Below are 23330 nucleotides of genomic sequence, written 5' to 3'. Positions count from 1 at the left end.
TAGAAAATCACATCGTTTGAACTTTGCAGGTGCCACACACTCTGAGCATTATATTTTCCCTCTAATACTTGTTCATCGATAATTCATTCATATACACTTAGAGGAATAGAACGCAACTAAAATATGTCCATATATCTCTTAGTCCACAGCCATATCAGGTGGGTCAATCAGTTGGAAACAACTTCGATGGACTCCGATTTGCTTTCCTTCTCCTCCATACGTTCATCCGCGTGATGGGCGATGCCGGCATTCACTGCAGCTCTCTCGGAAATCTGGGCTAAGCCATCGTCGCCATCGAAAAGACTGTAGAACGTAAGAGGAAACCATGAGGAGGAAAAGCATAAGTAAATGAAATATACTCACGCGGCCGTTTCTTCCAAAGTTCGCTGTTGTCGCATTAGTATGTTTCTTTCAGCTGTGAAGTGCTTCGGAAGCTTACATTCTTGGTCTCCACAATGTAGATGTAGACAAAGACGAGCTCGAAACATTGCCAGAAAAGGTAAACCAGCTAAAGACGTTTAGTGCCGAGGAAAATACCCCATGTCATGCCAAACTTACATAGTATTTCCATTGCAAGCTAAGTAATTCATGTCATTTAGCGTAGCTCTAATAATGATACAAAGGTACTCACGCCTCAAGAGCGATAGGGTTCACGTATCTGGGGCAAAAACCATAAGAGAAATACCCTTTAACACAGTAAAACAGTGACTGACTGGTTGAAAATAAGTGACAACGACAAGATGAAGTTGAACACAATGAATCCTTTCGCACGTAAGGCGAAGGGCAGAATTTCAACCGTGTAACTATGCAGTGTCTCGTCAGCCAATGTCTCTCCTTCAAGAGATTCAGATACGTACGATACAATCAGGGGAGTGAAGGCAAGCTAGAACATAATCAAATTAATACAATTTGCTTGAATGAACGAATACCCTACGAACATCGTCTGTCAAAGTTACTTGTCAGTCAAAGATGAAACTGAGAACGGTAGTAAACTTACAAAACCCATAAAACAGGACTGCATACATGATGATTAATGTGAGTCCAGTGAAGTATTGTTCTTATGGCTTACAAATGAATACAATGACCGCATGACCCGCAACTAAACTGCCAGTCTGCTGGTCGATAGAGAAGCAGATGGTTTGGCAAGTCCAAAACACGATCATACCTTATATACGGCTTAGCAGATACCCTGGGGAAAAGGGGTGATGTCACTTACCAATGCATGATGCCAAGAACAGCGGTCGTCTTCCAGCTCTGTCACAGCAAAAACCTGCTCCAATGGCGACGATGAAGTTGAAGATGTTCAAAAGACCGTTCTATGTTACGCGTTATATTCGGAATTAGTACACCGATTTTTTAAATGCTTACAATTAACAATTGAGTGGTAGGATCAGTGACTAGACAGAAGGATTATCAGTCCGACTTCCAAGGGTAGATTTCACAACCTGACTCACTTCCAATATCCGTGAACACCTTGTTGAGGTCTAGGGGAGCGGGAGAAAGCTTAATGAGTACACGTAAAATTTAAAACATGAACCAAGCATACAGTAAGACCTACATGATCGATATTATCAGTAAAGAATAAGAGTTTCAGACAGCCACAGTACTCACACCAAGCCATTGCCAGACCACTGCGAGAAAACAGCCAAAGCGATGATGATACGCATACGTTTCCTGTTTCCAGGGTTCTTGATCAAACTCATCCAACCAACATTAGCAGCGACTTCACGATCGAAACGAATAGCTGCTTTAATCTCTTCAAATTCATACTCGACCAAAGGGTCTTTCCTGAATGGAGAGTCAGCTCCTTACAATGTGGACGATCTACGATCAGACTCACTCATTGCCATTGGCGTGATAATATGCCAAAGTCTGGAGTGCCTTGTCCTCCCTTTCCCGAACAAGTTCAGTGATTATATCAGCCGCTATTTCGCGTGAAAACTCACTTTCCCTTGCTAACGAGCCAACGAGGAGATTCGGGAACGAACCAGATCAAGCAGACCTGGATGACCGAGGGCAAACCTTGGAGTGCAGATGGGATTCTCCAAGCCCAACTGTTAGGAACGGTGAAAGTTCCATATGTCTATATCAAGGATATCAGTGAAACCTTTGAAATGCTTTGTAAACACTCACAGTCCAAGCCGCGCTGTTTTATCGGCCACTGGTTTAGAAGTAAAGACAGGTGGAAGTTTTTCTGGGACTTACACGATACTACCAAGATACCTAAGTTTGAACTTGATATCAGTCGATGAATTTCATTAAAAGCAACCACAGTTGACTTACCAAAGCGTATTGTACATGGATGTCGCCTGACCACGGTGGGAGGGATACGCAACCTCAGTCACAAGCAAAGGAGCAGCAGTTGCAGCAAACGTCAACCCAAATCCAATCAGCCAACTGACAATATGTAAGTAATAATGGCGTATAACCTGACAAGGTTATTACCGTGCGCCAATAAACATCTGCACTGACTGGCTGGCAGTTTGAATGACAGTGGCAGCAATCATCAAGCTCGCGCCAAATATTATTGAGTATCTTCGCCCCATGACATCAGCCATGTATGGTGCAAATGGATAACCACACAGAGAACCGATGTTCTAGACCAAGGCAAAAATTTAACCAAAACTGTGGTAGAATTATCAAATTGCCTACTTGTATTGCGTTCAGTAATCCCAACTGTTAAGGATTATTAGCTGAGGGAAGACTACGACGAGTTTATCACGTACTTTGCTTCCGTTAGGATAGCCAAATGCAACATTCCATTGTGTTAATGACTGCAAACCATCTGTCACAGGATCAGACGGTAGTAAAGCACACCTGGGATCTTACGCACTCATCATACTACCTATTCAAAGTTAAGTTACAACCTGACGGTTACTCGTCATGACTCACCATCATAACCGTTAGTCGTAGACGTTATCAACCTGCAACATTGCAACATTAAATGAATTTGTTTGTTTTCGTCAAGACTACTTGCATTAGCACGATCCAAAAGTTCAATATGAGAACACCTGAAAGATGGGAGGGCCCGTAAAAAAATGGCGTATGGCAAAGTGTTGAGATCACATACGCGTATTCTTGAACCATGGTTTCGGGTCGAGAAGATGAGTATAGGCAGTAGTGCCACTCGAAACTACAGCGGGTCCAGCACCCATGTTTTCGTTGAAAGGTGGATGAGGGCGTCGAATAGAGAATGATAAATAGTGAAGGACTGCTTTAAGACCCGACACTGAACCCGAATCTTTTCGGGATATCGTGGAGCGCAATTCTGCAGAGAGGTTTACCCATTCTGATGAGAATAAGGTACGAAAAGAAAGGATAGCGGTACCAGGACAAGAATTAGTTGAAACATGAGAAACCAGGATGATTTTTTCTTCTCGGAGAGGCAACAGACGGGCCGAATAGATCCAGCCCAGTTGCAACGAAGATATACCGAACCATTCCGGAACTATTCAGCCAGTGCTAAGAAGAAGAAGAACCATCTTTACTGCACCGAAATTACCCAGGCTATCTTACCGAACGTATCCACAATGCACGGAATGGCCGCCATCATGAATGCGAGGTTGCGCTGCATGGTGACGGTATTCAAGCTACTCGCAAGATTATCTGTAACACGCAGGCGAGTGTTTATCTGTGTGAAATCCAAGTTGTTGGAGAAGAAGGTTGATCATTTGACTCGGACGAAGAGGCTATTTTTTTCGAACTTAGTACTAAGTCGCTTAAGTGGCTTAGTATAGTGACCGCTGGTTGGTGGCGTAAGAATGGAAAGTTCGCAGGGCGTGTATTTTCTCCGGATTTTCTCCTCTTGAGTTCAGAGGCCATCTTAGAACTGAATTATGGCCAGTCGGGATTGGACTCCTCGGAGAGATTACGATAAGCAAGGCTCGGTGAACACTGAAACAGGCCATTACTTTCCACTCACATCGACCAGCGCTGATTGCCTTGATGCCTTTCCTGCGTTACTTTGGTCCAGGAATAACTGGGAATGCCCTACCACACTTCACATGCGGTTTTTTCAAGGTAGAGAAGCAAGTTCCCCATATTACCCCACTTCGTGATCCAAAAACGAATGTTCTTGTGTAACTGGGGCCCCATCTGGGGTATCAAACGTTCTCGTATCGTCTCGAGGACTCGGAAAGCATAGATGTTCAACTTCTGGCCGCACCACAAGAAACGATACCATTCAGGTACAGGCTCGGGAGCATTGTGCGCCTAGGTTAGGGGTTATGTTGTCCTCAATCGGCCGTCATTCATGACCTTGAATGTCGGTGAAACAGACTGCAACATAGCTGCTGAGCCGACCACGCTTGTTCCGTCTGCCCTCATCATGATATTCCTTTAAACATCTGTATGCTTACACTGGCACTCGTGAGTCACAACTGTTGAGCTTTCCCTTGTTATTGTTCTATCTATATTCAAAGCCCAATCTGATAACTCAAATGCAGTTCGACTTGAACAGACAATAACCCCGTAACCCATGCAGTACGGGCATATTGTCAGCTTGTACCCACTGAGTAGACTGTTATTTCAGCCGTATCGGGGGTGATGTGGGCTGTACATGGTGGTGCCAAGGTCAAGGTGGAGGGTAGATATGTTCTCTGCAGTTCATATCCTTGGATTCCAAGGACAGCCCATATATAGGTGGCGTATAACAGTATGAACACCCATGGGAATAGTACGATGCCTCGTTGTTTCCTTGGAATCGTTCTTAACAGGTAAATGTACTCCATCTGTACAGCGTTGGCATTTCAGAATAACTTACGCATTGTCAAAAACTTTTCTATGTCACTTAATCAAGAAGCCTCACTAACAACGCGGATACATCTCGACCTGTCATGAAATTCGGCCCCCTCGAGCAGAATATGCGCATATATGATGCTAGATTGCAAGGCGATTATGTCTATCCACTGGCAGTATATAGGTTTCCAGTCGCATGACGTTTTGATAATTCTGGCTGGCCTCGTAATATCTCTGCCGTCACCTCCACCTAAGACTACTTTCAATTTCACTCTCATCTTATGACCTGTGAGTATCGGTTACTCTCGGAGCTCCCTATACAACAGCCAAGGGTTTTTCATTCCGAAGCTGGCCGCAGTTCACTATATTGGGTCTGCATAAAATGGAACTCCACGACAAACCCAATGTAAACACTGCTTTATTTATCTTCCAGCGTAATAATAATCTTCTTCCTTCAGCGTGTCTTTCATATCGGATCTTCTCATGAGTGGGTCCTTTGATTGTGGTACTTCAACAGCCATGTTGGTATAGGATATGTAGCTTCGCGGTCCGGCTAGTTTGATGAACCCTGCAGATTGACAGGACTGTCAGATACTTATTCACAAAATCCTACTTAACACCAGAGTCGAGGGAACTTACCCCAGTCCTAATGGACCAAATGTTGACCCGCATTACACGGACTTGTGGGGTTATGAAGATTCCCTTCGGATTGCGGAATGTCGAGACGAGTTAAGTAGTTCGACCGCTTAGCTAGAACTTGCAGCTGATTTCATTGTGTGTAATTTTAGGCCTGTTGGTGTCTAGGGCAGCCCAAAGGACACGTCGCAGTACATTAGTGGCATGTGCAAGTCCACAGTCAGCCTTCCAACCGAATGCAATCAGTTGGTAAAAGGTTTCTCCACGTCTTCTAATAGACCGTCAGGACCGAGGGCCGACCGGCTATCTAAAACGATGACCTTCAGGATGGTGTGCCCGGGTGTTTTGAAACTCGCAGGAGTGCTATGGGCTTACATAATTGATTCTCACGATTTCCGCAATTAGGCATGTCAGGCGACACGGATGCGAAATCTTTTCGTTGCATATACAGCAGGCCAGGTCACCGTTTTGCCTCGTGTGAGTCGGCTCTAAACTTGACATCAAAGGCAGCCAGCGAAGGACTGCTAGCTCTTGCCTTCCGCCATCTCTAACGATCATGCCTCCCCCTCCGCCGCCTCCTCCCCCTCCACCCCCTCCACCGCTGTGCTTTCCTTTCTCCAAGTCGTCGCGAAAGCAGGCAGAGCCCATCTACCGTTCATACTCTGAAAAGTCAGACTCATCTTCTCAGCGCTCACAATCCCGTTCCCAACGCTCCGGAACTAACTCTCAACTCTCGGATGCTAACTCTCCACGTTCTGATGCTCGATCTTCGCACTCTCATCGTTCTGCAAAGCTCGTGCGCACCGGATCTTACTCTCCCACACAGACACTGGCTTCCGATGCAGAGAAACTGACCTTTGACTCTGACTCTGAAGTATACGATGTACCCTCCCTACCCAACCAAAGTCGTTCAAAGATTGCACCACAAAATATTACTCCGCCAAGCTTAGAGCGCAGCGAGTCGAAGAAGTCATCGAAATGGGGCTACGGTTGGGGACTGGGGAAAGCCAAAGAGAGGCAGCTCGAGATGATGGATAGAGCAGAGTCATTGAATTCAGAAACACGGCCTCCACTCTATCAGTCCTTTTCTCGTAACTCTTCCAAGTCTAGTGCGAGTAGACGCCCTCCTTTTTACGCCAACGATTCTGCAAGTACGTTGGTCGGTTCCGCCCTCGACCGTAAGATCAACGATGTCGAGTCCATCAAAGAACGTGTCAACACCAGCCCCAGGCTAGAGGAAGTTAGAAAACTGATGCTAAAAGCTGATCTTGATTACTAGTGAGTCCTGTCATAGCTTATACCTTTTTCCTAATATATCCTTTGTGCATAGTGTTGTGCCTAGTGAGGACGCCCATCAATCTGAGTATGTAGCTGCTAGTGATAAACGTAGGGAATGGATTTCTGGGTAAGTCGACCGGGTTAAAAAAGCTATACGATGTTCAGACAGTCGCTGTAGGTTTACAGGCAGTGCCGGGCAAGCAATCATATCAAAGACTCAGGCCTATCTGGTCACCGATTCACGATACTGGCTACAAGCTCGGGAAGAACTCGACTCCAACTGGCATTTGATCCCTGCGGGAGCCCCTGATGGTCCCAAGGACTGGGTTGAATGGCTCGTTGTATGTTCTTCTCAATAATCATTCACCGTCACTTTATAAACTTTCTTTGTAACAGGACCGCGTAAAAGACTCGAAGATCGGAATAGATGCCCGCATGATATCGCATGAGACAGCAACGCGGCTGAGCTCGCAGCTTAATCGCAAGAATTCGAAACTGGCTTATCCACCTCAGAATTTTATGGATCTCGTCTGGAAAGATAAGCCCCTACGATCCAAGGACCCTGTATTCATTCAATCTCTTGAATTCACCGGTAAGCTCGAATGCCTATATTTCATTCCGTACATAAATCATGATCTCCGTGGGTAGGCTGTGAAGCTGCTGCAAAGGTGACTGCCCTACGTGATTGGATCCAGACCCAGCCTGCCGCTGTGCCATCTTATTCCAAGAACCCGCCTACCGCTGCGCAAATGCATGTTGGTACACTGATAAGCTCCTTGTCTTCTATTGGTACGTGTTATCGTCGACAAATGGTTGGATGGGATGAATTAACGCCCACTCGTAGCCTACTTGCTCAACCTTCGTGGCTCCGATATACCTTTCAATCCTCTTTTTTGCTCGTACCTCTTTGTTTCTATGAAGAAAGTAGTGCTCTTCCTCGATTCTTCTAAAGTCACGGATGAAACTGAAGACTATCTCAATGCTCTTGGGGTCGAGAGGAAAGAATACAACGATTTATGGACATTCCTCCGTCGCAGAGAATGGGGCGAAGGCAAACTACTCATCTCCCCAGAAACATCTTACGCAATCTCGTTGATGCTCACGCACTTTCGATACACTGTTGCTCCATCTATGGTTGATGGCATGAAAGCAGTCAAGAACGAAATCGAACTCGAGGGCATGAGGCGAGCTTATATACGTGATGGTGCTGCCTACGTGAGTATATTGCTATCTACGTCATACATTCACAATAACCAAGTTTCCTTCAGGTTCGATGGCTCGCCTGGTTGGAGCACAAAATCCAGCAAGGATATGACATTACCGAATATGAGGCTGCTTGGCGCCTGACTGAATACAGGAGACAGAACAAGCACTATTGGGGACTTGCCTATGAGAATATATCTGCTAGTGGGCCTAACGCGGGTTGGTGCTTCCATCTACTATTGACTCCTCCAAACGGTTGACACATCTCCAAAAGCTCTACCCCATTACTCACCCTCGAAGTCAACTGCTCGGATGATCGATCGTGACACCCCATATTTAAAGTAAGTCACATCTCACAATCCTACGGATGTCGTTCAATTCATTAACTACTTCCATCAGCGATTCTGGTGGTCAATACCGCGATGGGACATGCGACACTACACGCACAGTTCATTTTGGACGACCATCACAAGACCAGTGCGAAGCATACACACGAGTTTTACAGGGGCATGTACGTCAACATACCTTTTATATCAGTGCTTAGTGACGTTTGACTAATAATCACCCCAGATTGCTATAGATAGTGCAACTTTCCCCGAAGGAACCACTGGGGCTCAGCTAGATGTATTGGCTCGTCGTGCACTATGGAAGGATGGATTGAATTACCTCGTACGTTACGAAGGCTGCTTACTATCGCAACTTTTCCTTACTCACAATCGATGCGCAGCATGGGACAGGACATGGTTTCGGCTCGTTCTTGAACGTCCATGAGGGTCCTCACGGGTTCTCTAGCAGCGTGCCTCTTGTCCCAGGCCACGTTATTACTAATGAACCCGGCTTTTGTAAGTCACATCTCTTTGTAAACCTTTTAACTTCCGCTTATTGTCGGAAACTCTGTAGACCTTGAAGGGAAGTGGGGAATGCGCATTGAATCCGCTCTCGCCGTTAGGCGTGTCAAGGTACGTATTTCCAAGGTTGATCGGAAGACACTAAATGCTCATTCATTTGTGTTAGACCAAAGGAGAATTCAACGGTGACATCTGGCTAGGCTTTGAACGTTTGACGTGTGTTCCCATTCAGACAAGAATGGTGAAAGACAACATGCTCACCAAGGAGGAGAAACAGTGGCTTAAAGTAAGCGCCTTTCGTATCGATTTGTTATCACCGCCTTGACTATAGTTGCGTGTTTGTAGGATCATAATCAGAAATGCCGTGACAGATTAGAACCATATCTGAAGGACGACAAGCGCGCTTGGAACTGGCTGAAACGAGAGGCCAGTCGTGGTATCGGTATCGTCGGTCCAGGACCTGGCGGCATTTCTATTGACTGGGATTAGTCCTTCGCCAGTTCAGCTTACTTGGGAATATTTTTGCGAAACCCCCCACCTATCACACCAGATATATTACGATTCACGGCTAACCAAGGAACTGTCGTAGGGCGTTCCTTATCCATGATACCATATGACGAGAGACGATTTTGACGTTATTATTGACTTCTCTGCACGATTGTGCACCTTTTTTGTACTTACTTTTCGTGGTCAGCAACATATATATGCTCTGTCTTGATGGCTGGGATGTATATGTACTGTATAGTGGAATATAGATGTGATATACACCAGAAGACGTGAAAGCAAACAATATGTAGAAAAAATCGATGATCAGTGATATAATCATCTTCTGTCGGTTTTGCCACCTTTCCGTTTACCAGCATACAGATGTTTGGGCTGAAACGATTTGTCAAAGGGGTGAATTTAGTAGTTGAAGATAAACTGACCATTTTAACTCTAATGGCTCTGTCACTCTCGCCGGCTTTGGCGTGCATGTTGCGCTCTCTTTGCCCAAGGTTACGCAATTTGATAGCCTTTGATGCTTGCTGTAAAACAAATCATTAACAGAATTTTGGAAGAATAAGAAGCCGTTGAGACGTACTGTTTCGTCTCGCATACCAGCGAGTTGGCGATTTGTGCGAGGATTTCTCCTGTTCTTTGCAATAATAGCGCCGGTATTATCCTTGACGCGTTTATTTGGCGTCTGTTCTTCGCCATCGACGTCCATCCAGTCACCCTCCTCGCCATCGCCGTCCTCCATGTCCACATCCATTTCCCCATCTGCCCGCTTCCTCTTCGCGCCCTGCACCTTAGCCAGCATTACAGCCCGATCCTCGATTTTGCTTGGATTGTAGCCAGCCTTTGTCAGCTCCGTAGTGAGCTCGCTGAGCGTCCGTAGACCAGCCGTCCGAGGCATGCGAGATTGGTTTTTCTTCGACTTCTTGATGCTCTGCGAGTGTATTTTATGCGCCAGTGCTTTCTGCGCTTCGGTTGCCTCCCGTTCGTCTTCGGAATCAAACTACGCCGGTGAAAATTGGCGTCAGAAGATAATCAGTGAGGAACAATATGGACCATACCAAGTCTTCTTCACTCTCGTAGAACCCTTCAGCTTGCAGCTTCTCTTCCTCTCGCTCCAGAGCCTCCAATTTATCCGCAATATCGGGATCTATGAAGTCCGCTACGTTCTTACCATCCATAATTTCAGGCATGATATCCATTTTCCAGGACGGGTCCGCAAGGAGATAATCCTCTGTTAATCGATCAGTAAGGTGGAGAACACATAGACATATCATAACGAACATACCTTTCATGTTAATATTAAACACACCGGCACCACCTTCCTCCAGCTCGATGTCCCTCAACAACCTCTTCCTGTCTGGATCATTCTTATCGTATTTCTTCCGCTCCTTGATGCTTTCAGGGATAAAGGGTGCGCGAACCACGTCGTCTCGCGCTTTCGGTTGGGCCACATGTATACGGTTGATGATGGAGTTGATCTTCGTCCCCTTGAGTTTGTGGTCAACCCGATGGGCTAGTAGAGCGTCACAGGCCTTGTTCTTCACGTCCATTACTCCTTCCTCCGAGTAGCACGATACCTGTACGCATTGTACATCTTCCGCATCGATGATCTCTTGAACCAGGGCCCTGTTGTCGGCATGCAAGTCCTCCAGCCGAGTAACATCGATTTTATTGATGACCAACAATGTCGGCTTCCCGCCAAAAAGAGGTTTGATAGAATGGAAAAGTTTACACTAATCATCGTGTCCATGTCGGCGTGAGCTTGTTTACGGTAAATCAAACGGAACGTACCTGGGCTTCTACGGTATAACCACATTGCTCGCTTAGATCCATGAAATACAATACACAACTCTTCAGATGCGCAAGGGCTGTTATACTCTGCATCTCGATCGTGTTCATGTCCTCCAGAGGGTGATCGAGAATTCCGGGCGTGTCGATGACTTGCCATCTTAAATATTTGTAGTCCAAATGTCCGACAAACAGAGATTTTGTGGTGAAGGCGTAGGGTTGGACGTCCACATCTGCACGCGTGACTTTGTTGATGAACGACGACTTGCCGACGTTCGGATATCCGCAAATGAGGAGGGTACGGGTGTTGGGGTCTATCGCTGGTAAACGAGATATGTGTTGCCGAACTTGCTCCAGATACGCAAGAGGATCTTTTTGGCGGCGCATGACCGTGGCCATGCTATGCTCGATCGTGAGATGACGTTAGGACAGTGCTGAATCTCGACTGACCGTCCGAGAGCAGCCTTCTTAAGCTGCTTGCAGCGATACAAACTATCACCAAATTTTAGTAGTCGTACATAATCCTTCCCTACTTGATCAATCAGATGTTGTGCAGTGCGAAGTTGGCCCAAGGCGAGCTTGTAGTGATTTTTGTCATAGAGTACATTCATCAAGGAAGAGAGAAAGGGGTGCAGGTCCTATAGGCGAAAACGATAAGTCCTTATGAAGGCTGCAAAACGATGGTGAACGTACGTCGAGCATAGGGAATTCGCTGAGTATAGCAGAGAGTTTTTCATCGAATGAGTCTTGCGTAAACTTGACCTTGCGCATATAGAAATTTCGTATCCGGCTGATCTTGAAGTTCTTATGGATAACCTACAGTGAAAAGAACGATAGTATCAGTTGGACCTCGGTATATAGACCTGGTTCACATACCGTTGGTGTTTTTCGCTGTGTCTTGGACAGCACGATGTCCAGAAAGTCAGCCGCTGTGGGCACCGGCGCAATCGCCTTCAATCCGCTCGTCGACATCCTGGTAGATCAAAGGCAAAAAAAAGCGTATTGAGCCTTGAGGAAAAAACGAGGCGATCTCAGCTTGCTGCCAATACTATCTAAATTTTGGCATGGACTTTTTGCAATTTTCCCACAGTTAGTAGGGCACGTGCACCTCATAGCAAAGCTTAGGGGAAGACGGGGGGAGAAGTCAAGAAACTACTGGATTGTGCGATAGCGATCCAGTATATATCGTAGTAATGCATGCAATCGTAAATCGGATAAGGGGAGATAATGTAAGAGTAAACCTATGTAAATGGGCATTAAATAATCACTACCAAACCAAAGTGAACTGTCTAAAAAGATCGTTAGGAGTATGAAGGAAGCTACCAGAAACAAGAGGAAATGATCAAACGAGTCCAGTTTTAGCTACATGAGAACGGATAACAGCCTCTCCCACTGTATAGTGAAGTCAGGATGGTTAACGCGAAAGAAGATGCGACTAACATACCGTTAACAATAATATTTTGAGTAGCTCTGATATCCTGATATCGTCGGAAAGTAAGTAAAAGAAGACCTCACCAAAGACAGCCGGGGAAACTCACCAGCATTGAAGTGAAGTGCTGAGGGGAATAACACGTGAATATATGATATGATAAGCAAGTGAGAAGGTAGTACGAACAATGTATAGAGAGCGATGGGAGATGTCGTTTCTTTTGTGGACCTGAATAAAGTGTGCTCTGAAATATTCCGACACTTCCTCGTATGTGTTTGGCCTATCTCCGTAAGAGGTAATGCTAAGTCGTCATGCGATCAGTGGCCGCACATCATATATCCTGTACAGAGAGTACTCACTATTTTCGAACATGGACGCCATCTTGAAGCTTCTTCTTTAATAAGTCAGCCTATGACAATGAAACGAAACAACATTCATCAGACAAATGATTGGGTCGTACATAAATGGGATGGTATCAAACCTTGTTCAGGAGCAGCACCAAGTGGGAATTCTTGAGCAGCTTATTGGAACATATAGCTGTAAACAACTGCAAAGAGTCGTCGATCCTATTTGTTCGAGTGTCTTCCTCCAGGTACTGATGAGCGAATAAGGAGGACAATGAGTGGATTTGGGAACAGAAGGAAGTCAACAAGGTGATCACGGGAGCTGCCGGGGGGATTGATCGGAGGGACGCTCACCTGGTCGAAAGCGCTGATGGGCGCAAGGAAGATAATAGCAGTAGCTACATAAAAAGGATCAATATGTCAGATGCATGACCACAGGATGTAATGATGAATATGCAAAGAGTTGACAACCTGACAAAGGCGCACCAGAGCAATGTCGCACACAGCAACGGCGAGCTCTCATGATGATCATCAAAGATCCGGAGTATCACTTACCATCATCAAAGTATGGTACCCACGTGTGCCTCTATATCAAAGCATGTCAATATATCGTTAGCATACTAGTGGTGGGAGAGTCATGTCCGCAGACTCGCCTGTCCTCTCTGGGAACAATGAGACACGCAAATGAGGGAAGGGTGGTGGGAGGACTTACTGCACCACCGACGTCATACATAAGCCAGAGGTACCGTGCACCATAAAGACTTATATCAAAGGCATGTTCCGACACTCCCAGAGTCTGCAGGCGAACGTTCAGAATGTCGTCTGTCAAGATGTCAGTGAACGGTGATGCATGAATGCTCGTGTAAATGTATGTACCGGTAGAAGGTAAATAGTCTGGTTCCGAAACACGGTGGACGTTGTCCAAGAAGCTATGATATAAGATGGAAATAAGGATTTTGACGAAAAGGCCTCTGAGGATTCTGGACTCACAAAGAGGCAGATTCGTCTAGTCGCAACTTGCGATTGTTCAAGAGAACTCTCACAGCAGGATGCTTCCATAGCTCGTCTATATCATCGTGTGCAGTCGCAAGCGTCCTGGAAGCTAGGTTCGTGACATGAGCAGAGTTGGCGGCAGCCTTGGGATCAGAGGCGTTTCGCGAGTCGGTATATGACCGACTACGACTTGGTAGAACAAGACCTTGCCATCCCGCGCGGACAAAAGCACCAGTTTTCCCTCCAGAAAGAGATATCCCGCCACTAAGTTCAGATGCTAGCGAGTCCTCGATCGCAACAAGAGGAAGCAATTTGCTACGAAGTTGCGCTATTTCTCCGACAATATTTCCGAGAGGAGCGAGGGCATGGGCTATTGGAAGTTCGGTGGTTGCATCCTCGTTGGCTGCTGATGCAAGCTCGTAGTCTACTTCATCGAGGATCATGCGAACGGCCTTGATAACGTTGAAGTATACGACAGGACGCCATGAAGGCCGCTCGCGGTCGAGTGTCTGGTAGGCGTAATACAGCTGGAACTGCTTCTGCAGCGTGGACTTGCCTGACTCTGCCTGTCCAAGAAGCATGACTGGACATCCGGTAATCATTCCAAAGTCAGTGGCGAGTTTTTGGACGATTATAGAAGCGAGAGGGTTGTCCGTACCCTTTACTTCTCTCTTCTGTGACTCCTTCCTTCTAGCGGACTCTCTCTAAAAGTGTCATTTTCGCTGTGTCACTTTGCAGAACTGAAGCAACAAGGATGGATACTTGCCCTGATTTCCTCGTCGATCCTATTGCTGACCCGTGTAGCATCTTCGTCGTAGTACTGGTTCTTTTTCTGAGTCTTGTCGAGAGGCTGGAGCATTATAGGCTCAGAGGCTGAGTGAGCATGACCTTTCCTTCCAGCCATGGTTGACTGCTGGATGAAGAGCGAATGATGCAGAACGGGTTCATCTCCAGTACTTCCCTTCACGTTAAGAACATCCCACGTATGTACAGCGAAGCACCCTCTTGGGCTCGGACCATTTTGTTCGGACAAAACAAGGATCGATCATCTTTTACTCCATACAATTTGGCCGCCGGCTTTTTTTTTTTTTTGTTACCAAAATGCCCGAAACTTTTTGGAAGCAAATTCCTTGGAGAACTCTATCTTCGAGACACCATGGAGACAGCGATCCTAGTGGTATCCATCTCAAATCGCTTCCAGTATTCGACAGTGACAATGACAACGTCGTGCGTCTGATGCAGCACTTACATAGCCTTTCCGTTATTTGTCGAGCTTGCTTGAGGATATCGTGTCTTCATACCAGGCACAGTGGCACTGCCGGAACCGGGATACTAGCGCCTCGGCAGACTCATACTATAACTCGAGCATTTCGTACGTACTATAATAGCAGGTACTTACAACGAACCGAGGTATTAGCCCCTGGTGATAAGTGGCCTAACAGCATCTGACAGGGAGTACAAGAGGAAAGTCACAGATTGGATATATCCTGCCTTTTGACTTACCCATGGTAGTCACAAGTCATGATCATCCATCATCAAACAGTGCCTGTAGCAGCTTACAGCGCCTTTGAGTTTGACCTAATGAGTATATAGTACCTGGCCCTTAATCGCAGCGCACATTATACTGCTGTAGCAAGGACAAGCTGCTTTATGGAGACTCGTTGTATGCAGCCAACCTCGCCGCCCATTCGACGACCTCAGTAGTCACCTATCCGGACCCGGATAATCAAGAGCATACTATTATAATAAGCGTAGCCTAGGCCACAGATCGCAAGACTGATAACATCCTTGTTACACGTTTCTCACTTCGACTTCTAGTGTATTGTGTTATTTGCAAATACGAGACATAAATACAAATAGCCAAAGGTAGCTAGCCCCTTGAAAAAGGTCTTTGGATAGGCTCCAAGTTCTCCGTTCAAGTTGGTGCCTTCCTGGTCAACTAGGATTATGAGAAAAAATAGTGATCTGACCCTGGCTCGAACAGGAGACCTTCTGTGTGTTAGACAGATGCGATAACCAACTACGCCATCAGACCGTTGAGAGAGTGCACATTTGGAGTTGCCATAGCCAAATCCACGATACGAGTAATTGCGATGCAGAATATAGACGTGCGACTCTATTGCTGCGAGAACTTCCAGCCGGTGTGGGCGTGTTCATCACGATGTCGTCTGACGCCTTAACACGTTCTAACGGAGGAGCGGCCACCATTCTCATGCTTCGTCTCTTCAACGATGAGTCCAATGACTGAATCAGGACGGCAATCGTCCCAAGCAGCTACCATCCCACAGGACGTCGTCGCGGCTCTAACCACTTTACACGACTATGTATCCAGCTCTCTTGCGCTGCCTCCCCAGGTCATCGCAACGTGCCGTGGCGAGAAGCGTGCATTTGGTAGAAATGCACTGCAGACCATGAGCTACAGAGTAAGCCACTTGTTCTCCCTCTTCTGGTTGGTCACGGCTGACCAGTACATACACTCTTCATCAGAAAGCTGTGGAGTTGTTCATCAACAGATTTGCTACCAAAGATGACTGGTGGATATCTGAGTTTAGGTATAAGCCCGAGGTATCCATATACGCCATGTTTTATCGGACCCACGGAGAAGAAGATGAGGGACTGGTTTTGTTAGATGAGCGTGGCTGGCCAGAGCTTGTTGGCAATGCTGTAAAGTTAAATATAATCTTCACATCTCTCAAGTTCACCGTGACTACGTGAGTGCTGATTCTGCATTTGATTTTATCATGATCATCATGTTAATGATAACGATGATCTGATGGGACAGACAATCGTCGAACTAGAAGATCCATAAGCATCAAAGAGCAACACTTTGTTCCCTTCGCTCCTCCGCTACAACGATGGTCATCTCTCCAATGCTAATGATCTCCAAGCTGTGTTGTTGCTTCGTCCTCGTTTAGACACATCGATGCCCTTAATGTACAGTACTTCTTTTTTCTTACGGTTGGGCAGTCCATCTGATCACGATTATCGAATGTTGTACTCGTATGGTACATGTATAGCAATATTCTCATTGTCAACTTCTCGTTTCAAAAATGACCATGTCTATGACAACTGGAAAGATGATATGATGCTGGCTGACCGGCTGATTGACAGGCTGAATTATTTTTTTCTCGTTACCAGACAAGTGAACAGACATATTTGTAGCTTTCACTACTATCTAGAAGTCCATCATAGCTCCCTGCCAAAGACAGGAAGCATAGTGCTGCTAGCGAAGGCGAAGCTTTGTTTTCCTCTACGCCGAACAAAAAATGTCCCTTCCCAGTATCAGAAAACAAGGCAGTGAAGGGTGATAAGGAGTCGGCGTAAAAGAATACAAACACATTGATTCGCTATTTATGTGTAGTCGGCTTTAAGTACTGTTATTCCCGAAAGTACTCACGTTCGACCACGGTTCAGAGCATTCACAACTCTGCAGAACAACCACCGTATCGCACAATGGAACAACGATCATCAGTGAACTCTCCATGTCTGGATAACTCACAAACACGATACGTCTCAGCCGATCATGGTTTCCCTCCCCCTCACATCATCGTCGCATATAAAGGTCGAAGGAGAGCTTATGGGAGGAAAGCGATCAAAGATATGGGCTACTCAGTATGTCCTCTCTTGCCATATGATAAGAATTTGCTACAATTCGTCACTTTCATATTCAGAATGTCCTGATCAGCATCCTCGAGCAATTCGATCTCTCGACAGAGCTGGTAGATGTAGGGAACACACCGCCTGGCGTTCTCAAAATAACCAACGCTCAAGGAAAGACGACTCAATGCAGACTGTTCGCCCTATTCTTTGATACCCGCGGCTTTGGCGATCGGGGATACGTGCCAGTGGTGCTCAACGACGATAGCTGGGCTGAACTCATCGACAACATCCTGAAGCTCGAGCTGGCTTCTGCACATCCCGAAAGCGAACTTTCTCTACAGTCCTCAGATATCACCAAGGTTCTAGGAACCCGGGAGACTGTCATGAGCGCCTTGGCCTTGTTCATTCTTGCCCTGGCAATCTTGATTTTCGTTGCTGCCGTCAGACTGCTTTTTCTGGGTGCAAAGTCCGCACCTCGGAGTTAGGCTTGCCCCTACTGGCTGTAGTCACCGACATTCCAACCGCATTTCGTACGATGATGAAGGGCCATATCAACACGAAATGCGTAGAGTAATCATTACTCATGTCACGACGTTAAAGCCAACATGTGGACTCCTTGTCCATGTACATACAACGCATCCACCGTCTTACTGCGGCGTGTCATTCCTCTTCGCAATTTGGATAAATTGCAATCAGACGGACTCGCCATTAGCAATTTAATTATGAGCGGCCAACAATCACATCAGAATCTTCAAACCGTCGTAGTCCCGCTGATGGCTACACGAGCGGTCATCATACATCATGGCACACACCCCTTTGAATCTTTGAATCCCAGCCATGATTGCAGTCACAGTGGTGGTGGCGGTTTATCCCCGATGTCACCACGAGACAGGTCACCAAGGACTCGGACCTGGGCAAGCCCAAGGTGACGTATCTATAGGCCAGGATAGATGGAGCAGTCTCACGGCTAACGTTGCAGGAGGTCGTTCTAACAAAGTGGATGTGGTGATGGTGGAATGTGTTACAAGTTACAAAGCGATTAGATAACTTATCTCCATAATAGCTTTTGCTCCGGGGCATCTATATTACACGTCTCCTCCCATTGCGATAGACAGAGTGTAGCAATGCAATGCACGCTTGGGAGCTTCAGATCGCAAACTTGAAGTCGTCTTCAGCCATCCAGTCATCTTCTACGACGGTGAACATGTTAGTCTCCAACAGGCTACTCTCCGTTTTGGCTTTGCGGTGCGTCGCAGGTACGAGGGCGGGTGTTTTCAAGGAAGCCTTCGTCGCAATGCCACCTAATCGTCCTGCGGTTGGAACTGGTTTATTATTCGTAGGACCTGGCCTGGCTGTCGCCAGGCTAGTCGTTCTAGTCGCTGTGGTCCTATAATTCATTCCGGTGCTTGCAGGACGCGGGATAGCTGTTGGACCATCTCTTGGCCTAGCTGTCCCAAGACGAGAAACCGTGTCCGCACGCTCGCGTACAGGCCTTATGACACCCACACTGGTAGCCGGACGAGTCACTCTGCTCACAGAAGCAACAGTGCCAGGACGAGAAAGCGAACTGGGCACCGTCCTTTGACTTGATGCTGTTTTTACGGTAGTGGAAGCCGCTCGACTGGAGACGATGGGTGGGCGTTTGGTTACTGTGGAAGATGTCTGAGACGTTATAGGCTTTGCGGGTCGACTAATAGGCCTGGGGTCCACTTTCGCTTTTGTGATCTCCCGTTGGCCAACGACGCGTTGATCGGATGGTTTAGTCTTTTTAGAGGCGTTCTGCTGGAAAGGACTATCGTCTTCTGTGATAGAGATAGTTAGGATTCAGCCTCACCACATTTACAGGATTATGTCAAATGGACGTACTCAAGTCTGGCAATAATAGATCCTCCTGCGCGAAAAAATTGGCCATATCCGACGGACCAAGCTCAAATTCGTTATCAAATTCGGGCAAGTCTTCAATGATATAGGATTGAGATAGTGTCAAAATGGTTCTGCCAACTTCCTTGTAATCCGGCAACTCAAAAGGCGGCTCATAAGGAAGTTCTGAGTATGACAGAACGATTGATAAGCAGACTCGTCAGAGAACAAAGTGAGACGCACCGACTGCAGTGGGCGGCATGTACTCAATCTCATCATAGTCTTCCTCGTCAACCGACTGGTTTGCATTGGATGCGACATCAGGGTTCGCGATACTGATATCACTAACGTCCCAATGCTGGCCTCCCGTCACAGGCGTTTCAAAGTTCTTCACAGCACTCCGAGGCGCGCGGATATGCTTTCTAGTCGAGCTCGGACGGAGGGTGGGCGTTAGGCTGGGGGCGACGTCAAGCAGGGGCTTGGCTATTTTGGCGGTCGCGGGGAGGGGTGTGGCGTGGTTGGCGATGCGGTTGGGGAAGGGCGTCTTGTCGCCGAGAGGGCGGGATGGCGCCTGCGTCGCGGCGATGGCTAGTTTGGACAGGCCTGGCTGCTTGTGGCCCGGGTCTTTGAAAAGACGCTCGGGCTCTGCGGCGCGAAGCTCAGGCGGGTTTTCCTGATATGTGGCAGCAGGAGGCACTTACGGATGGTATTGGGATGATGTGGTGTCTGCTGCAGCGCTTTTTTGCCTTTGCCGTTGACGGTGGCGGATGCGTGGTGGACCGCATTTTCTTGAAGAGCACCGCGGGACTTGAGGAGTGCCTTTGCAGGAGTTCTCGCCATACTGTAAGCATCCGAGTCAAGTCTCACCGATACGGGGCGCGAGCTCAGCATCGTTGGCAAGTGAGAGCAGACGGGAACGAGACAAAGTTGAACGTGCGGTTGGTTCAGATGAGAATTTGGGATGGTGGCCACAAATGAACAAACACGGTCACATGCATTCCGCGTGCAAGTCACATGCTTTTGACTTTTGGACTGATTTCGAAGCAACGAAACGCGTCCATTCCGAATGTCTCGTAGGGAAGAAAGAAAGAAAAAGAAAAAGTCGTAGACGCAGTACAAGAGATAACGCGTGAAAAACAAAGGTCTCGCATTAAATACCTATATGCCACCCATAATTACTTTACATGTACCGCGACTGTCCAGAAAAACTAACAACACCCGATTCCAAGCAAAGGTTTGTATTGAACCATCCTGACCCGCAGTTCTCATGTCCGTTCGATACGCCAGTGGAAATAGGTATCACTTTATCAGAATCTCGTACTCGAGCTAGGTTTCACGAGCCTGATTCCACCCTGGTTTTGATGAACATCTTCATCCTCGTCTATAGACGGAGCCCGCCACAGACTCATGCTCTCCTCTCTATCATCCTCGCCACGAGGGTATTTCCTTGCACCGCGGCCAGAGTGTCGCGAGGAATTATTAGTCTCTTCGTCACTTCCATACCACCGCGGAGCGCCTCCCAACGACTCAGTCGTCGAGGATTCAGCAGACATGATGGGTGAGGATGGTGACCGGAAGGGATCGCTGGGTTTCGTGCTCGCGAAAGTGGTGTTCAATCTAGGCGCTATGGGCTCATCGTTCATGCGCGGAGGTATAGGCACTGACTGCGAGAACGGGTTCGTCGGCGTCGCAGGCGCGACAACCGGACCCGTCGGAGGGTAAGATAGCGGGGATGGCGATTTGATATCTGTGTGCGAGGGGCTTTCACGGACTGTAGTTCGGCGCTCGTGGGTCGCGCTGTCATCTCCCGTACCGGGAATATGATATGAATGTACGAGATCTTCAGCTCCAAATTTGATGGTGGTTTGGCGAGGGCTGTATGGTTGGGGGGTGGAGGCTGAGGAGAAGGAAGACACCCGTTCTACTTCGGGGTCTCTCGGTACGGGCGCGTCATACAGCTGATGCCGCTTCATCCCGTCCAGGGAAGGGTCAGGGTGGTGCCCGGGCGACCACTGTCCTTGCTCCATATCACCAGCTGGTCTATACAGCACGCCAGAACGGGAACGAAGGGAGCTGGTACCGCGCGTCGACTGACTCAATCTCCTCGCAGTCCTCGCACGTATAATACTGCCCACCGTGCCAAACGAACCGCGAAGTGCATCGATACCCGGCTCCTCTGTGCCAGCTATAGATTTCTCTTCCGCTTCGGTGTTCTGGCGAGAGGCTTGTAGTAGAATCGTTGACCGTCGGTCGAGCTTGGAAAGCTGAGTGGGGTCGACTTTGGACATTTGTAGGATGGTGATGCCCACACAGATTGTTAGGAAGCCGAGGACTACTGTTATAATTTGGCTAACAGAGGCGCTCAACCCTTGGAAAAGAACCTATGGATAAACATCAGCAACTACATTATGAAAGGAAACCTATTTGATCGCACTATAGTTGTGACCATGGAACAGAATGTGACTAGCATCGAATCTTTATCAGAAAGTGAACGAGGCCAAAAACATAGAGGGGGACTCACAGATAACGTAGTAAGTGGGAGTAACTGTAGAGTGTGTTATTTATTGAGTGATAAATTATTAGAAAGAAATTGACTATACCCATGGCTATTTTTTTTGCAAACATAATCAGTTATATTCCCGTCAGAGGATGATTTCGCACTTACCGGTATTGAATAATGCAAGGGCTACATTCAAATAATACACTTCTGTCACTATACAACTACTGTCAGTTACGAATTACCAGACCAGGAAAACGGGCGAACATAGAGTTACAGCTACGAACGCAAACAAGAAATATATGAACCAGTGGTTGAACTACACAGAGAAGATAGTAAGATGGTGCATACACACACGATTTCTATGTACCATACCTGATTATCTCCCATTGCAGTCGCCACGATAGCCGAACCAAGGCCTGTGGTGACACTAACGCTGATGCCACCAATAGTACTGCATACCGTAATATACCATAACATACTCTTTTTCCCGTACCTGCCGATATACGATGCGGTCAGCACAGTAAACATGCATAAGACAAATGACTAACTTCGGCCCAAAATAAAATACTATAGAAAGCGAAATGGCGATCATAGTACTAGCATACGCTAAAAACCCTGGGGCAATAAAGAGCTTTTCGAATTCTACGATTTGGCTGACTGTTTTTTCTTGTGGTCCTGGATAAATACAAGTGCGTCAGAAGTAGTCTCAGCCAGAAACACAAATCAGGACCATTTAAAGCGATGATGACAGATCCAATCTAGACAGCTATTCAGTACACAGAAGAAAGTCTGAGTGAATAGACTTACGATACAAAGCCCACAGCCAAGCCAGCCGAAAAAAGTGAGTTTCTCGTTGAGAAAGATTGACGAAAGTATTGCAGATATTACAACAGATAAAGCACCAAGAGGTGTCTGGAACCGACAAATAAGTGGAAAAGACCGCAGATGAGAGTGTTTAACGTACAACAACCAGTGCCTCGACAAATGCATAGGCTAATAGTTTAAGATAAGTGGCAATGCTGAGACATGTTTGCAATCAAGGCTAACGCACCAGCAAAATTACAGAGCTCTCCGAGAATCATCACTGAGGAAGGTTAGCGGCTTGACAAAAAGGACAGGGGAAATAGAAACCTACTTGTCATGCCTAACCACCATAGTGGCTTCGTATTACTGTTAGAGACACCGAAGACAACCCCACAAAATTGTCATATGCTTACTGATTTAAGATATGCGACACCCTCACCCGCAGCATGCCCGGCCTGCGAGCGCAGCAATCCTTTCTTTTTGAAGACAAAACTGGTCCCAATGAGAAGACCACTCGCGATGGCGAGGATAATCCCGATAACCTGCAAGAATGTTCAGTATGATGATATAACGGTGATATTTGGAAGGTTTGAATTACCTTGAGGTTAGCTGGAGCCTGAACGGAGCTGCTTGCTGAAGAGGTAGTCGCTGAAGGTGTCCCCGACGCCGTTGGCGTTGTTAACGAGGACATGATCGTAGCTGGTCGTGAGTGAGTAAAAGTGGTGTGTCTGCTGCGTTGCCCTTTCTGAAGGCTGTTACAATCGGGACTGACAAGAGCGGTGAGGCGGACTCTGGCCGGCCAACTTACGGAA

General features: G+C 47.0%; 9 protein-coding genes across 9 annotated transcripts; 3 read left to right on the top strand and 6 right to left on the bottom strand.

Moving 5' to 3' along the window:
• Positions 1-44: 44 nt before the first annotated feature.
• On the bottom strand, positions 45-3254 carry SERLADRAFT_355924 (uncharacterized protein; the record flags this gene model as incomplete). The annotated part of the gene is made up of 27 exons (XM_007318061.1): positions 45-61; positions 118-303; positions 364-386; positions 440-508; positions 559-577; positions 632-658; positions 714-803; positions 858-883; positions 984-1015; positions 1070-1165; positions 1217-1316; positions 1369-1397; positions 1455-1484; positions 1547-1554; positions 1612-1788; positions 1841-1891; positions 1947-2083; positions 2134-2146; positions 2206-2223; positions 2284-2397; positions 2446-2597; positions 2653-2676; positions 2727-2785; positions 2834-2845; positions 2893-2924; positions 2978-3011; positions 3071-3254. 26 exons carry the CDS (start codon positions 3153-3155, stop codon positions 168-170), a joined length of 1593 nt encoding a protein of 530 aa, XP_007318123.1.
• A 1242-nt stretch (positions 3255-4496) lies between these two features.
• On the bottom strand, positions 4497-5132 carry SERLADRAFT_466920 (uncharacterized protein; the record flags this gene model as incomplete). Its single annotated transcript, XM_007318060.1, has 2 exons — positions 4497-4707; positions 4831-5132. The coding sequence occupies 2 exons, from the start codon at positions 5013-5015 to the stop codon at positions 4497-4499; spliced, it is 396 nt and encodes a 131-aa protein (XP_007318122.1).
• A 1358-nt stretch (positions 5133-6490) lies between these two features.
• Positions 6491-9475, top strand: SERLADRAFT_355923 (uncharacterized protein; the record flags this gene model as incomplete). The annotated part of the gene is made up of 14 exons (XM_007318059.1): positions 6491-6651; positions 6704-6778; positions 6830-6992; positions 7048-7243; positions 7300-7440; positions 7496-7866; positions 7920-8073; positions 8129-8195; positions 8254-8365; positions 8425-8523; positions 8582-8696; positions 8755-8813; positions 8869-8988; positions 9048-9475. 14 exons carry the CDS (start codon positions 6626-6628, stop codon positions 9189-9191), a joined length of 1842 nt encoding a protein of 613 aa, XP_007318121.1.
• Positions 9408-12021, bottom strand: SERLADRAFT_355921 (uncharacterized protein; the record flags this gene model as incomplete). Its single annotated transcript, XM_007318058.1, has 9 exons — positions 9408-9578; positions 9629-9727; positions 9784-10200; positions 10259-10431; positions 10486-10933; positions 10992-11388; positions 11439-11626; positions 11682-11804; positions 11865-12021. 9 exons carry the CDS (start codon positions 11958-11960, stop codon positions 9525-9527), a joined length of 1995 nt encoding a protein of 664 aa, XP_007318120.1.
• Positions 12022-12125: 104 nt separating this feature from the next.
• Positions 12126-14808, bottom strand: SERLADRAFT_466917 (uncharacterized protein; the record flags this gene model as incomplete). The annotated part of the gene is given in 15 exon segments (XM_007318057.1): positions 12126-12380; positions 12433-12466; positions 12527-12544; positions 12604-12718; positions 12777-12826; positions 12899-13012; positions 13116-13159; positions 13317-13347; positions 13415-13423; positions 13474-13583; positions 13638-13690; positions 13752-14133; positions 14149-14337; positions 14413-14458; positions 14521-14808. The coding sequence occupies 15 exon segments, from the start codon at positions 14656-14658 to the stop codon at positions 12331-12333; spliced, it is 1383 nt and encodes a 460-aa protein (XP_007318119.1).
• A 1177-nt stretch (positions 14809-15985) lies between these two features.
• On the top strand, positions 15986-16469 carry SERLADRAFT_437725 (uncharacterized protein; the record flags this gene model as incomplete). Its single annotated transcript, XM_007318056.1, has 2 exons — positions 15986-16177; positions 16242-16469. 2 exons carry the CDS (start codon positions 15986-15988, stop codon positions 16467-16469), a joined length of 420 nt encoding a protein of 139 aa, XP_007318118.1.
• A 681-nt stretch (positions 16470-17150) lies between these two features.
• SERLADRAFT_388791 (uncharacterized protein) lies at positions 17151-18399 on the top strand (the record flags this gene model as incomplete). The annotated part of the gene is made up of 2 exons (XM_007318055.1): positions 17151-17366; positions 17426-18399. The coding sequence occupies 2 exons, from the start codon at positions 17208-17210 to the stop codon at positions 17837-17839; spliced, it is 573 nt and encodes a 190-aa protein (XP_007318117.1).
• A 101-nt stretch (positions 18400-18500) lies between these two features.
• On the bottom strand, positions 18501-20105 carry SERLADRAFT_437723 (uncharacterized protein; the record flags this gene model as incomplete). The annotated part of the gene is made up of 4 exons (XM_007318054.1): positions 18501-19156; positions 19221-19400; positions 19458-19859; positions 19916-20105. The coding sequence occupies 4 exons, from the start codon at positions 20103-20105 to the stop codon at positions 18501-18503; spliced, it is 1428 nt and encodes a 475-aa protein (XP_007318116.1).
• A 149-nt stretch (positions 20106-20254) lies between these two features.
• On the bottom strand, positions 20255-23253 carry SERLADRAFT_466907 (uncharacterized protein; the record flags this gene model as incomplete). The annotated part of the gene is made up of 15 exons (XM_007318053.1): positions 20255-21595; positions 21649-21677; positions 21736-21759; positions 21815-21820; positions 21880-21927; positions 21979-22030; positions 22087-22207; positions 22263-22389; positions 22445-22472; positions 22522-22626; positions 22679-22707; positions 22766-22798; positions 22850-22874; positions 22932-23060; positions 23117-23253. 15 exons carry the CDS (start codon positions 23207-23209, stop codon positions 20522-20524), a joined length of 1923 nt encoding a protein of 640 aa, XP_007318115.1.
• Between the last annotated feature and the right edge of the window lie 77 nt (positions 23254-23330).

Source organism: Serpula lacrymans, assembly GCF_000218685.1.
Source record: "Serpula lacrymans var. lacrymans S7.9 unplaced genomic scaffold SERLAscaffold_6, whole genome shotgun sequence".
Taxonomy (NCBI): domain Eukaryota; kingdom Fungi; phylum Basidiomycota; class Agaricomycetes; order Boletales; family Serpulaceae; genus Serpula; species Serpula lacrymans.
The sequence above is the reverse complement of the archived record's forward strand: the minus strand, read 5'-3'. Positions and strand labels throughout refer to the sequence as shown.